The sequence below is a fragment of the Amblyomma americanum genome, chromosome 6, assembly GCF_052857255.1.
Source record: "Amblyomma americanum isolate KBUSLIRL-KWMA chromosome 6, ASM5285725v1, whole genome shotgun sequence".
NCBI classification, from domain to species: domain Eukaryota; kingdom Metazoa; phylum Arthropoda; class Arachnida; order Ixodida; family Ixodidae; genus Amblyomma; species Amblyomma americanum.
This window is the reverse complement of record NC_135502.1, coordinates 2237932-2252631: the sequence shown is the minus strand read 5'-3', so window position 1 is coordinate 2252631 and position 14700 is coordinate 2237932. Positions and strand designations below refer to the sequence as shown.

At 48.8% G+C, this 14700-nt stretch overlaps 1 protein-coding gene across 11 annotated transcripts in view; it reads left to right on the top strand.

Moving 5' to 3' along the window:
• LOC144136185 (uncharacterized) overlaps positions 1–14700 on the top strand; it is a 46395-nt gene that overhangs the window by 16701 nt on the left and 14994 nt on the right. For 8 of the 11 annotated variants that reach the window (XM_077668261.1, XM_077668264.1, XM_077668258.1 and 5 more), the window contains 2 exons: positions 3586–3850; positions 7240–7586. In XM_077668261.1, coding sequence (XP_077524387.1) covers positions 3586–3850; positions 7240–7586 — 612 coding nt within the window. Of the gene's footprint in view, positions 1–3585; positions 3851–7239; positions 7598–14700 lie in introns of all 11 variants that reach the window. The other 3 variants (XM_077668262.1, XM_077668265.1, XM_077668266.1) reach the window with 1 other exon arrangement.

Below are 14700 nucleotides of genomic sequence, written 5' to 3'. Positions count from 1 at the left end.
GAAACAAGTGGAGATAGCAACATTTTCTTTTTAAATTGAAAAATAGTTTTACTGCTTGAAGAGTCATGAATTATCGAAGAGTAGGCATTACGTACTATAGTAATTTGATTATCTATGTGTTGAGTGTCGTAGTTAGTCCAAGCGCAAGTGGAGATGAGAGGAGTAACACGTAGGTTGTAGCCTATATTTCTGTTCACATATGTTTGTCTGAAAGATGTGATGTCCTGCTTAATTATCTAAAAAATATGTACAGCAACAGAATACTTATGACACATTGGGAATGGAGAATTCAAAGGCCTGAAATAAGCGGTCGCCCATAGAACGGTCTGGGGAACATATGCACAAAGCTCTTTTTTCTAAAGCAAATAATCTGACTGAGTCAGATTTGTTGCATGTACCCCAGACTAAATTGCAGCATACCAGTTTAGATTGGATCAGGGAAAAATACAACTGCCTTTTAGTCTGCTTGGGCAACAGGTGCATGACGCGATTGAGCACACTAATGGGCACACTAATGGCTCGAGCTGCATGCAAACGAACATGATTTACATGGTCAACCCAGCCTAGGTCACTGCTGAAAAAAACGCCTAGTAATTTACAGGAGCTTACAGAGTCAATCAGGCTATTGTTGAACTGGAGTTGGATAGGGTAATCTGTAGGCTTACTTTTAGGATGAAAAAGCATGAATTTTGTTTTCTTAACATTCAATTCAATTTGTTCACTTCAAGCCACAGCATCAGTTCATGTAGCCAAGAGTTGGAACGACACTCGAGTTCGCTAAGTTCAGAACCGGGAAAGAAAATGTTTGCGTCATTTGCATATGAAACGACGTTAGAATAAGTTGGAATGTTGGCTAGGTCATTTATATATAGTGTAAAAAGAAGGGGCCCCAGTATAGAGCCTTGAGGAATGCCAAATTTTATTATTTCTGAGTTGGATACGGCATCGTTTAGTCTCGCATATTGAGTGCGGTTAGACAAGTATATAGCATTGTAGTAACCTGCCTTTAGAACATTGCCTGTATTTTTTACGTGAAATGGTAAACACTTTTAAATGAACATATAAGCAGCACCAGTAATGTTTCAGTGCACAGCAAAGATGGTGAAATCCAAGAAATTCTTGTATGCTGAGCTTTATGTGCATGTTAAATAACCTCATATCGTTAGAATCAATTCAGAACTGCCTAGTTAGTGCAGTATCCCTCACAGTACATAGCATAGCTCTGGCACTCTGGAAAGGAACCAAAGGTGGCCAATATTAATTTATTACCAAGTTCTAATGATCTACTGTCACGAGCATCAGAAACTAGGGAACGCCACAAAATTGGTAGAGCTAATTTTAGCAGATTAGAACATTAATCAGTAAAAGATGATTGGCATTAGCGACCGGAAGGTTTGTAATGGTAAAAGTCGCTGTACAGCTGCCTCATGGTTCGCAGCTAGACCGAAAATGCAGGGGGCGGCTTTGCTCTCTTTACTGCATGCCGTCTTCAGAGAAAAACGCTCACAGCAACGACGTGGCGCTCTCCACAAAGTCATAAGCGTGCGCAGCATGGCACAGCTGCCCAAGCTGTTCCAGTTCCGGTCTCAGTCAGTGCATTCCAAGCCTCCCCCAGTGCCGCCCGTCTCCAACCCACTAAGTCCCATACAAAGACTTAAAGGACACCTAAGTACTATTAGCTGTGGCAGTGCAATAGCATAAAAACCTCACTGTGAACTGCCATGCACAACCACACAAACCATACAGGTGGAGAGGGGGATTTCCCTTTCCATTTTGCTACCTGCCAACCACAGCAGAGCTCAGCTGTCCCTTCCGTTACCAACCTTGGCAGGTGACAGGGTTCTTCCCGTGTCAGCTACCTTCCAGTCTCTCCCCTACAAATGCAGATTTTCCTCTCTCTGCTTTGTCACCTGCCAACCGGGGCAGATTGCAGCTGGCTCTTCCCTGTAGCAACCTTGGCAGGTGACAGGGTTCTTCTCATGGCAGCCACCTTCCGGCCTCTCCCCTAAAAATGAAGATTTCCCTCTCTCCATTTTGCAACCTGCCAACCAGGGCAGGTTGCTGCTGGCTGGTTCTTGTGTCAGCAACCTTCCAGTCTCCCTCCTCTCCCCTAGAAAAGGAGATTTTCCTCTCCACTTTGCCACCTGCCAACTGGGGGCAGGATAGAGCTGGCTCTACCCTCTACCAACCTTGGCAGGTGACAGGGTCCTTCCTATGTCAGTCACCTTCCAGTCTCTCCCTCCTCTCCCCTAGGAAAGGAGAGATTTCCCTCTCTCCAATTTGTCACCTGCCAACCAGGGCTAGTTGCAGTTGGCTCTTCTCTGTACCAGCTTTGGCAAGTGACATGGTTCTTCCTGTGTCAGCCATCTTCCAGACTCCCTCCTCTCCCCTAAAAATGGAGAAATTCCTTCTCTCCACTTTGCCACCTGCCAACCAGTGTAGGTTGCAGCTGGCTTTTCTGTATACCAACCTTGGCAGGTGACAGGTCTCTTCCCTTGTCAGCCACCTTCCAGTCTCTCCCTCCTCTCCCCTAGAAAAGGAGAGATTTCCCTCTCCACTTTGCCAGCTGCGGCAGGTTACAGCTGGCTCTTCCGTGTACCAAAGGTGACAAAGTGAAATCGGCAGTGGGTGTGGGCATGTGGGGCTCTTAAGCATAATAACTGCAGCACCAGTAATTGCTGAACATCTTCACAGGTGGCATTTTCTGCTCTCTGGCCTTGGCCAGCTGGGCAGTCGCATGTGAGATGCCAAGACAGCCCTGTGAGACGCCTTGCTGGTCAGTCGCCTGTGAGGCGGCACTGCCGACCTGGCTGGCAATGCGCTGGGTACAACATGGCAGTAGTAGTAATAGTCGAGAGGTTGCAAGAAGGAAAAGGGCAGTTAACGGACGGTGCTATGCGGTGCAACAGACACACACAGCTGGAGCACTCAACTTGCTGTCACCCAACATGCTCTCGCTCTACCCAGAGCAGCTCTCTCACAAACTGTGGCGAAACACCTGGCGCATGCTCTGTTGACCTTACACCTGTCTTGATAGCTGCAGCACTCTGACTTTGCCCAGGCTATCGCCATCTGCGGCAAGGCACAGCCCACTTGAAACCAGGCACATAGCGAACCCCCAAGCAATGCTAGGTATAACAAATATATAACAGCTCTCGCTGTAAAAATGAAATACTATACGTATGGCCACCACAGGCTGTTTTCACAAGCAGTCTGCAATGCTCTTTTTGTTAGGAGTTCCCCAAGGCTAGACCACTTACAGTCAGTTATTACGCAGTCCGTGATTCTCTCGATATCATCTTCAACATCACAATTAGTTTGAATCGAGTGGAGTGGAGGAAGAAAAATATTGAGCTTTAAGCACTAATTATCTTGGCATAAACATGTATTTTGCTGCTGAACTATTGTGAACAGAGCCATAAAAATCCTAACTGAATTTTACAAAGAATAAAAAGTGGATGGCGTTGTCTGCAGGGTCCCTTTAAACAGAGATTCCTGAGAAACGTGGACGCTCTGCTCAGCTGGTACTACCATAGTTTTGCAGGAAACGGAGTGCGGCAGTTGACATGTCATGAAATCTTGCAGCTGCATTACGCCTGAGGAGAGCTGCGCTGGTGGAGTAGTGAACCGGGACCTCGAGTCCGGCGGCCCGGACCCTGTGCTGACAGCCACGGGGGCACTGTTTCTGCACACATATTGTGGAGAGAGGAGAGAGCCTGAGCAGATGGTGCAGCTCCGGCAGTCACTGCAGGCAGCCAAGCAACGCCTGGCCTTGGTCGAACGCCGGCTGAAGCGCAAGACAGAAGCATTTGCAAAATTGCTCAGCACCAACCAGGAGCTGAAGTTTGAGGTCTGTGCTGCCTGTCATGTGTAGCCTGCAGTGACACAATGCCTGTTATTTTATCTTCACCACCATCATCCTCAGCAGCCCAGCTACATCCACTGCAGGACATTTCCAATCTGTCGTGTGCCAGCCGTAGCCACCCGCTCCCTGCAAATTCCCTAATCTTATCTGCCCACCTGACTCTCTGCGACGCCGTGCTGCATTCACCGTCGCTTGGAATTCACTCCATTACACTTGAGGATCTTTTCTCTGCTATTATTATTGATATCAATAGCTGTATGAATGGTATTCTTCAGGTAAACTGTCATAGTTGGCATAGTATGCTTTAAATAAAAGTTGGCCAGAAAGGACATTATCCGAGCATAGGCCATGACAGACATATGGGCTGCAAAGCAGGTGCCTCTGTGGTCATGCAGTTCGCTGGTGCCTGGAAGTGGATAGGAAGGTGGAGTCATAATTCCAGGAGTGCCTGCAAGTGGACTACCCAACCAACTTGTCACTGCATTTTCACTAAGCAATTGTGCCCTGGCCCTCTTCTTAGTTTGGACCCTCTGCATGCGTATACTTATGCAGGAGCTTACTATAGGAGAACGTTGTCCCTTCAGGGGAGCAAGCCTGGTGTGGGAGATATGCTCTATTGCCCAATCATGTGACCTCAAGCAATTTTATTGTTCAAGATGCCCCCCCAATGCACACGCAAGTGTGGCTGCGGCCTGACCACTAGATGGTTACTAGGCCAAGAAGTCAACAATAAAGATGGTGGCCTATGTCAGTGACTGCTGTAGGTGTGTGAAATGGTGTGAAGTATGTAGTAAGTGGTTTTATTAAAATAATAATAAAAAGGAAAGAAAAGATTTTTGCTAGGGATACTGAAGCACCTGAGCTGAGGCAGCGGAAATAAAGGAGAGCAGGCAGAATGGAGAAATGAAATGAAAGAGGCCAGGAGACAGGAAAATGCTGACATGTCACATTTGCTGCTGCGTGCTAGCGTCAGAAGCGCGTTGGAGCGATAAATGTGTGGCCAGAAATCTCGCAAGAACTGGGAATTGATAGATAAGTATTTAAATCCAAGCAACGATATATCGCGTAAGGAGTTCATAGTGCAAGAGCACTGGGGGAGTACATTCACCTTCATCGTTTTCGAAAGTCGGGCAAACCAAATCCAGCAAAGGAGGCATCCTCGTAGGTGCTGGAGCTGTGCCGACTTGGAATACTCCTCAAGCCTCATGATGCGGGTCCTCATAGGTCTCATAGGTGAAATATGTTGGGTAGCTTAGTGCCATGTGAAAATGCTGAGCGAGATCTAGTCGCAGTATATCTTACATCATTGCATATACTAGAACTAATGTGCATGGTCTCTTCTGTAGTTTTGTCTGTGACGCAAAGCTTTAACAGGACATTGGTTTGAGCTAGTTGGTGCAGTGACATATCTGAAGGAATACAACAGCGCAAGAAAACAAGGATGAGAACACGCAATAGACAGGACGGGCACCAACTACCAACTGATGTATTATCTCAAAAAGCCCCTAATAACCGCATGGGAGGACATATAAACAGCAAACACCAGAAGCGAAAAGCAGATTAAGTGGCGGGCATATAACCATTCATAAAGGCAACCTCTTCATCTGTTAGAGACACTGATGGTTTGCTCACGCCAAGGTCCCCCATTGCTTAATCAAGTGTGCCTCCATTATCTCTGTTTCCAGCTTATTCACAGACTTACCTATGAGTATCGCTTTTTCAATAGCAGGAGAGCAGTGATAACTTTTACAGTGGGTCACGATGTGGCTGACATTCTTTACCTGCATTTTAAGCTGTCTCACCTTGTTTGCCAGTGCATCCAGAAGGCTGTGTTTCGTCTGGGAAGTGCCTCCAGTTTTTGAATTTATGTCTGGTTTTCAAAAAAAATGGGCACATATGCTGGATTTACAGTCCCTGCTCGTCCAAAGAACTTCTTCCGTATGATAGTGCTCATTCCAAGCTTGTTAAACATGAAATAATTGTGATAAGGGAGTAATTACTCATTGGCATCCACCAGAGCGCAGCCATACGCCTACAAAGGAAAGCTACACAGCTTTCTCAGAAACTTCGTAGTTAACGAAAAATTCGTCCTGGTCCGGGGTTCGAACCCGGGGCCACCGCTTCACCGCAGCAGTCACTCTACCAAGCTTATGGTAGGGCAAGAGCGAATTGATCAATAACTCGAAGTGGGAACAGGGTTGGCCAAATTTTTTAGGGGAATCCCCCAAGGTAGAGTAGATTTGTAATAAGGGAATAATTACTCATTGACATCCACCCGACCGCAGCCATACGGCTGCAAATAATTGTTAAAAAATTAAATAATTGTGACTTGCATAACTGCGGCTCTGATTAAAACATGTGAGCATAAGCTAGCATACAGCTTTTATGTGCATGCTAGCAGCTTTGACGTGCAGATGAAAAGAATTTAAAAAACTGGTTACCCTGGTCACTTGGCCACGAGTGTATGTGAAACACTTCTGAAAAAAACATAAATGTGCATCAAAGAATAATCGCACAGAAAAGAACAAAGAGAAGAGACTGGTCACGGTGGTTCCTTATGTTCAGTGCATATTGCACAATATATATATATATAAGGTGGCCAACCGCTACAAGGTTAATGTAGTTCTCTCTGCACCTTGCAAGTTGTCACAGATCTGCAACTTAAATAAGGAAAAATATGCCAGAGAATGTTTTAAAAAACACGAAACTATGTTCACTGAGTGCACCGCTACTTCTACATGTCATTTCTCTTAGCTGTGGCCTTGAAAACATAGGGCAGACTGGCCAGTGTTTTAATGATAGGGCATAAAACACAGGTAAAGAATTGCTATGGTAGCCACATAGTGATTCACTGTAAAAGTTGCCACTGGTGTCCTGCTTTTGTAAAAGCAAGATTCATAGGTCGGTCGATGGATAAGCTAGAAAGAGAGATAATGGAGGCATACTTGACTAAGCAACTTGAGCTTGAGCAAGCCATCAGTGTCACTAACAGATGAACAGATGTGGTTTAATCTGTTTGCTCCCTCTCTTCGCTTCTGGTGTTTGTTGTTTTTTGTGTCCTCTCGAGATAATAAATCAGTTGGTGCCCGTCCTTTCTATTACGTGTTTTCGTCCTTGTTTTCTTGTGCCATTGTATTCCTTTAGCTATGAAGCTTAAACTTTGAGGGACAAGGGACACAGGTGGGGCTTTTGCACTCAAATTCAGATCTAGAGAGCAGCAGTATAGTCTTATCTTTAAATGTGAGAGTTTCGCAGTGATGTCTGCTTTAGTAATTGAATACATGAAGCCTGCCAAATGATGCCAGTAAGCAAAACAGTGCACGCAGTTTGTGTCAGCGAGAGCAAATGGCCTTATTATTTGTGGTTCCGTGCAGCTGTCACTGGCCCAGCGTTCAGAGCAGCAGCAGTTCTCGGTGAGCGAGCGGCTGCCGCAGGACCTGCTGCGTGACTGGCACGAGAACGCGGGGCGTGTCCCACATGCACGGCGCTACAGCCCCCTAACACTGCGCTTCGCCGTCGAGCTGCACAACTGCTCACACACTGCCTACGAGCACGTTGCCCGCTGGCTGCCCATGCCCACACTGCGCCTGGTGCGGCACCACAGTGCCACTGCTCCGTCTGCATCCAGAGGCAGTGGCCGGGACGCTGCAACCATTGGCACACCTGACCAAAGAACAGACGCTGCGACAAGTGCCAAGTTGAGCAGCGTGCCCGCAAGCCGGTAACAGACAGGTCATTGCACAAGTGTTGGCATTCAGTGAACAGGCCAATATTGCATACACTCCCATGATCTGCCCATGAGGACATGGGAAACACACAAGGACATTTAGAACGACAGGAACGGGCGCCTTCCCTGTAGTTCTAAATGCCTCTCGTCTTTGTGTGTGCTCAGTCGACATGAACGATCACCAATTAGCTCGAATGAGACTTCGGATGCAAACGGAGGGGTGCATGGAGGAAAAAAAAAAGATGTGAGAAAGCAGTGTGCGAGAGCACACTGACATCATTAGGAAGTGGGAAGCGTAAAGTGGATCATGCAGTTTTGAAGCTAATGAATCAGCACAAATCATGGCACTTATAATAATTGCTTATGAGAAAAGGAAAGGCGCTGTAACAGCGGGCATCTCAGCTGTGCTCTGAGGGAAGGAAAGAAGGAACTTGCTATAATGGAGAGTTGCGAATTATAATTTCAGCTGCCCGCCCTCTTATGACATGCACTGACATGACTTGGGCATCCTTGGCATTTTGTTACCACTGAAACATGACCGCCACAGCCAGAGTTTAAACCCGTGTCCTTTGGGTCATCAGCAGAATGCCCAAAACACAATCTGTGTTGTCATTGGCAACAAGGGCAAAAACCGGGAAAGGGAAGGCCTGCCACGGTGGCTGAGTGGCGGGTGAGTAACTGTGCTGTGCGATGTGAGTGCACATTAAAGATCCCCAGGTGGTCGAAATTATATCAGAGACCTCTACAGCACCTCTTTCTTCCTTCTTTCTTCACTCCCTCCTTTATCCCTTCACTTGAGGCCTGGACATCCATGGAGATATGTGAGACAGTTGCTGGGAGACAGTTTCTGCCTCATTTCCTTTCCTCAAAAACCAATTTTCAAGAATTCTAAGAAAGGTTGCCTTACAGGGATAGGCTGCTTGACTGTCATGTGCATGCCTGCATTTTTCATTACTCATTGGCAGAGCACATTCCCTAACATCATTTTTCCGAGCCCCATTTGCGTACGAATGTCCAACATCTCAGAAAAGCACACTGCAGAACGCATGGTACAAGAGCACTCTAATTGGTTGAAAGATAGAACTGCAGCCGGATGGTCAATTGTCCCCATCTGAATAACAGAAAAGAAGGCTGTGGATTTAAAGGCTGAACAGTAGTGACCTGTGGATGTATGGAGCAATAACCTGGGGGCTATCAAAAGGGATAGAAATGAGAGGGTAAGCACAGCATGTTGTGTGATAGAAAGGAACATGATAGGTGCAACATTAAGAGAAAGAAAACAGCATGGAATAAAAAGTAAATGTAAGTTGAGTATATTCCAGCAGCTCAGATTAAAGAGAAGAAATTGACATGGGCAGGACATATAGAAATTTGCAATAACTGACAACCAGTGGTAAACCACATGGAAGAAGGAAACTGAAGCTCGGGTAGAAAATCTGCTGACACCACAAGGCAGTGTCTGCCTTGAAACCAGAATGCCTGGATGTTATTGGTAGTAGGCTTTGTCCTCTAGTAGACTCACCTCATCTGATAATGACGATGATTTAATTGTGGTCCATGCAGCCTGCTTCTGCTTTAAAACCTGACTGTTCTGTGTGGCCACTTGGCGTGGTGGCACCTCCAACAGCTGGCAGTCAGTGGCCTGCCGCAAGTTTAGTTTCTCCGCTATTTTCATGTCTTGAGCAGTGCTGAACGCTGCAGACAGCAGGACAGTCTTAAGCTCTGAAGCTGGGCCCATTTGGAACACCAATATGTGGATATACTGATATACTCAGAGAGCTCTGGCATGAAGCCTTTTTACTTATTTGTAGGTGGCACAGCAGTTACACTGGTATGTATATTTGCAAAAAATACCCTGGGGAGTATCATCATTATCATCTTTATTTTAAATCACGAACACTACGGGAAAGATTTGAAAAGCTCTCAAGGTCCTGAAAGGCTGTCTGCCACAGCTTCTGCATGCTACTGTGGTCAGCCACAGTGGAATGTCTGAGAGAAATTGGCATGGCTCAATATTCTGCGGTGGAACAATCTAAAATCTGCTCATTTAGAAAAAAGAACCTGCAGTATTTTGTATGAAATATTGTCACGGGTCGTTCAGACGATGCGGGTCGAAGGCACAATGGGGGACCAGGACCACAGGAGCAGGCGCCAGAGGCAGGCCAAGCGATCGTGGCCGGGCTCACGAGCGACTTCTGCCGAGCTTTTACCTCTTCACCATCGATCGGCACAATGCTGGTTGAAGATGACGTTAAGTGCAAAATCAATTGAGAACAATAACACACACGACACTGCTCTCCTCCCGAAAGGCGCATCGGGACGCATCGTCCCGATGCGCAGAGAGGCAAAATTAAGGCTGAAAAACATGTGTAGAGCGCGAAGAGTTAGGTCACTTGCTCCGAGCGGTCACAGCACGCTTTCAGGCGAGCTACGTGAACAACTTCGGAGGCAGGCGGGCGGCGTGACGCCCGCGTTACGATTGGCAGCACTTCGTAATTTAACTCGCCTATACGGCGAATCAGTTCATACGGGCCAAAGTATTGTTTCAGCAGCTTCTCGCTAAGACCACGGCGCCAAACTGGAGTCCACACCCACACTCGATCACCAGGATTGAACTGGACATCACGATGGCCTTGGTTGTATTGGCAAGCATCGACCTGCTGGCGGGCTTGGATGTGCAGGCGGGCCAACTGTCGGGCTTCTTCCGCAAGTTCAGCGACGAGTTGAGCATCGGCGTGAGCGTAGGTGTCTGGCTGGTGGGGCAGCATAGCGTCGAGCATGGTAACGACTTCTCTGCCATGCACCAGGCGAAATTGCGAAAATCCGGTGGTTTCTTGAACCGCAGTGTTGTACGCAAAAGTTACTTACGGTAACACTGCGTCCCAGGTTCGGTGCTCGATGTCGACATACATTGAGAGCATGTCAGCCAAGGTCTTGTTAAGGCGCTCGGTCAGCCCGTTTGCTTCTGAGTGGTATGCGGTAGTTTCGCGGTGGGCGGTGTGGCTTAAGCTCAGTATCTGTGAGATAAGTTGAGACATAAATGTGGCACCACGATCAGTGATAAGGACCTCTGGGCACCGTGTCGAAGAACGACGGACTCGATGAAAAACTTTGCCACATCCCAAACCGTTGATGACGGCAGAGCGCGTGATTCGGCATACCGCGTGAGGTAGTCCGTCGCAACAACGATCCATCGGTTGCCCGATTGCGACTTTGGAAAAGGTCCCAGTAGGTCCATACCGATCTGCTGGAACAGACTGATCGGTGGAATGATGGGGTGAAGGAGTCCCGCAGGCTTCACAGGTGGAGTCTTGCGCCGTTGACGCTCGCAGCTGGTCCTGGTGTAATGGCGGATGGTCTTGTCAAGTTGTGGCCAATAGTACTTGGAACGTATTCGCGCGAGCATTCGACTGAACCCCAAGTGTCCCGAGGAGGGGTCATCATGAGACGCTTCTATAATTTCGTCGTGTAGATCAGTGGGCACAACTAAAAGCCATGACCTTAGGCTCAGGGCAAAGTTCTTATAAAGAACTTTGTCTCGAAAGCATACATTACGTACTACGCGTACAAGAGGACGAGGAACTACACCTTCTTGACCCTCCAAATGTGAGATCACGTCGCGAAGGTTGGGGTCGAGTCGCTGCCGCGCCGCCTAATCATCGGTACTTAGAGCTCCTAAGAAGATATGATAGTCGTCGTCCGTATCAGTGGGAGCGGATTCAATGGGTGCGCGGGAAAGGCAGTCAGCATCAGCGTGTCTGTGACCAGACTTACAGACGATTGTAGCGTCGAACTGTTGCTGCCAAAGGGCCCACTGCGCAAGTCGGCCTGCAGGGCCCTTTAGATTGGTCAGCCAGCACAAAGAGTGGTGGTCTATGACCACCTGGAATGGGCGTCCATACATATAGGGTCTGAACTTTGTGATCGCCCAAATTACTGCGAGGCATTCTTTTTCGGTGGTCGAGTAATTGGTTTCCGCCTTGGACACAACACGACTGGCGTATGCTATGGCACGTTCGGCACCGTTCTGGTGCTGGATCAGGACGGCCCCGAGGCCCGTGTTACTAGCGTCAGTGTGTACCTCTGCCGCGGCGTCCTGATCAAAATCGCCTAGGACAGGGAAAGCCTGCAGGCATCGTTTTAGATGGTCAAATGCAAGCTGCTCTTCATTAGACCACTGGAATGGGACGGACTCCTTCGTGAGGCGGGTAAGCGGCGTGGCGATATCCGAAAAGTTGTGAACAAAGCGTCTGTAGTAAGCACAGAGGCCCAGGAACCTCCGCACGGCGTTCTTGTCCGATGGCGTCGGGAAGGAAGCGACGGCAACTGTTTTATCGGGATCAGGACGGACGCCCTCATGACTGACGACGTGACCCAGAAATTTCAGTTCGTCATAGGCAAACTGGCACTTCGTAGGCTTGAGGGTGAGGCCGGCGTTTCTGATAGCCTGCAGGACTGCTTTTAGGCAAACAAGATGCTCATAAAACGTGCTGGAAAAAATGACCACATCATCAAGTTAGACAAGGCATGTTTTCCATTTGAGGCCGGAGAGCACGGTGTCCATAACGCACTGGAAGGTCGCTGGAGCAGTACAGAGTCCGAAGGGCATCACTTTGAACTCATACAGTCCATCCGGGGTGATGAAAGCCGTCTTTTCTCTGTCACGCTCATCGACCTCTATCTGCCAATAGCCACTTTTAAGGTCGATGGATGAAAAATAACGGGCATGGCGCAGGCGGTCAAGCGCGTCATCGTTGCGCGGAAGTGGATATACATCCTTCTTCATGACTCTGTTGAGGTGCCGGTAGTCAACACAGAAGCGAAGGGTGCCGTTTCCTTCACCAGCATCACCGGAGCAGCCCAAGGGCTGTATAATGGTTGGATAATGTCATCGGCCAACATTTCGCGCACTTGATGTTGTATCGTTTCACATTCTTTTAACGAAACCCCATAAGGTGACTGACGAACAGGGTGGACAGTGTCGTCGGCAATTATTCTGTGCTTTGCTATTGGCATCTGGCAAACCTCAGCTGACGTAGAAAAGCAGTCTTAGAACTCACCCAGCAGAGTGAGGAGCATGTCTCTCTCCTTAGCAGAGAGTTGCGGGGCAATGCTGACACCTAGAGGAGGCATTGAGGGCTGGGGAGGGGGTGGACAAGAAGGAGCCGCAGAGAGGGTCTCAGCAATGACAGGAGCGCTGAGGAGCTCGATGAGGCCAACTACTGTGCCCTTGGTGAGGTGCTGCGGAGCGCTGCAAAAATTGGTAACGAGGACTTGGACGCAGCCAGAATGAAGCCACATGACAACTCTAGCAACACCAACACCCCTGTCAAGAAGCAGCTGCACACTGCCTTCAAGAAGAAATTCGCCAGAGGCAATCGGTGCGGACTCGACCAGGAGAAACACACTTGAGTCAGGCAGCAAAGTGATGTGGTCCGCTAAGATGCGCACCTCAGTGAACGTTGGCTCAGAGCTCGGCGGGTCAAGAGAAGGTTGACGAAGGCTGAGGCAGCAGTCGGCGAGGTCGATAACAGCGCCGAACTCGCTCAGAAAATCCATACCGAGAATAACATTTCTTGAGCAGCTCTGCAAGGCGACAGAGGTAACAGGGCACATGAGACCGTTAATCTCAACACGAGAAGTGCAGCGGCCGACTGGGGTGACGAGATGGTTTCTGGCAGTTCGGATTTGTGGGCCATCCCACCGCGTGAGTACCTTGCGAAGGCGGCGCGACAGCTCCCCACTCACAACGGAGTAGTCGGCGCCGGTGTCGACGAGGGCCGTTGTGGCGTGGCCGTCGATAAGTACGCGAAGATTATTGTACTTCGGGCGAGCAGAGGCGGCGAAAGCATCGGCGGATAGGTCGTCGTCGGTAGGTGAGGGAGAGCGGGACGTCGTACGTGGAGGCTCTTTTATAGATTTGGGGTCGGCAACACCACCTCCAGGCGTTGCCGGGCTTAGTTTTCCCGACGAGGAGGCGGTTGCGAGGAGGAGAATCCAGCCGGCACGGCGGCGGCGAGCGAAACGCATGACGAGAAGGCCGCTCAGGTGGTGGGGAATGGCGCAAAAATTCCTCAATTTCACGAGGCTGCTCGCCGTACTTTGGGTGGGGCGCATCTCACCGGAATCTGCGAAGACCGCGCTCCCGATAAGGGCAGCGTCGATAGATGTGACCGGCCTCCCCGCAGTGGAAACATAGTGGACGGTCATTGGCAGTCCTCCACGCATCGGCTTTGCTTGGTCCATGCTGTTGGAAACGAGGGGTGTCGGCAGGTGCAGGAGACGGTAGTGACTGTGGAACAGGGGATGGGCAGTCTACCATTGGCGGTGACAAGCGACGAGCGACGGAGCCGTACGTACGTCACGGTGATGGGGCAGTGAGGATAAAGTGCACGTTGCACTTCTCGGACGACCTTTGTGAAGGGGGACGAAGATGTGCAATCGGTGGGTGGCAGATACTTCTGAAGGTCCTCCCTTCCCCCCAAGCTTGTCAAATAAGTATGCTTTTGAAATATGCCTTGCATACTCCCAATGCAGCTTAATTAAAAGCAAAGGTAGCAGCTGAGCATCAGGCGGTGCCTCCTCTTGGGGAATGGTGCTTGCTTGAAGCATTCCCCCAGACCAACTCAACAATGTTGCCCCAGTGACAATCTGGCACCTGCCAAGGTGACCGTGTCCGCAAGAGGGACGCAGCCATACAAATGTTTGGTACTTGCACGGCCCAACAATGCTACAAGGAAAGGCCCCCAAAATAGGTGCTTGGCCAAAATGGTGGCATATGTCACAAAATTTACTGATTGGTGAGAGAAGTCCTGTGACCTTGTGACATCATCATAACCTGCCCACCGTGGCAAATTGGAATTAAATTAATGATGAGTAGAGAGTGGTGTACAGAAAACACTGTGTATGTGGTGCATCAGCACTAAACCAGTCCAATCACATCTGCTTATTCAGCTATGGGATCGAGGTTTGAGCACTTACGAATGTTTCAGGAGCAGCCCTGAAACACATAAAAAATGACACAGAAAGGCCAAAGTAGCAACGAGGAGATCTCCAATGCTATTGCATTCCAAGTGTTTTTAATATTGCTTTCAAAAGACACCAGTAT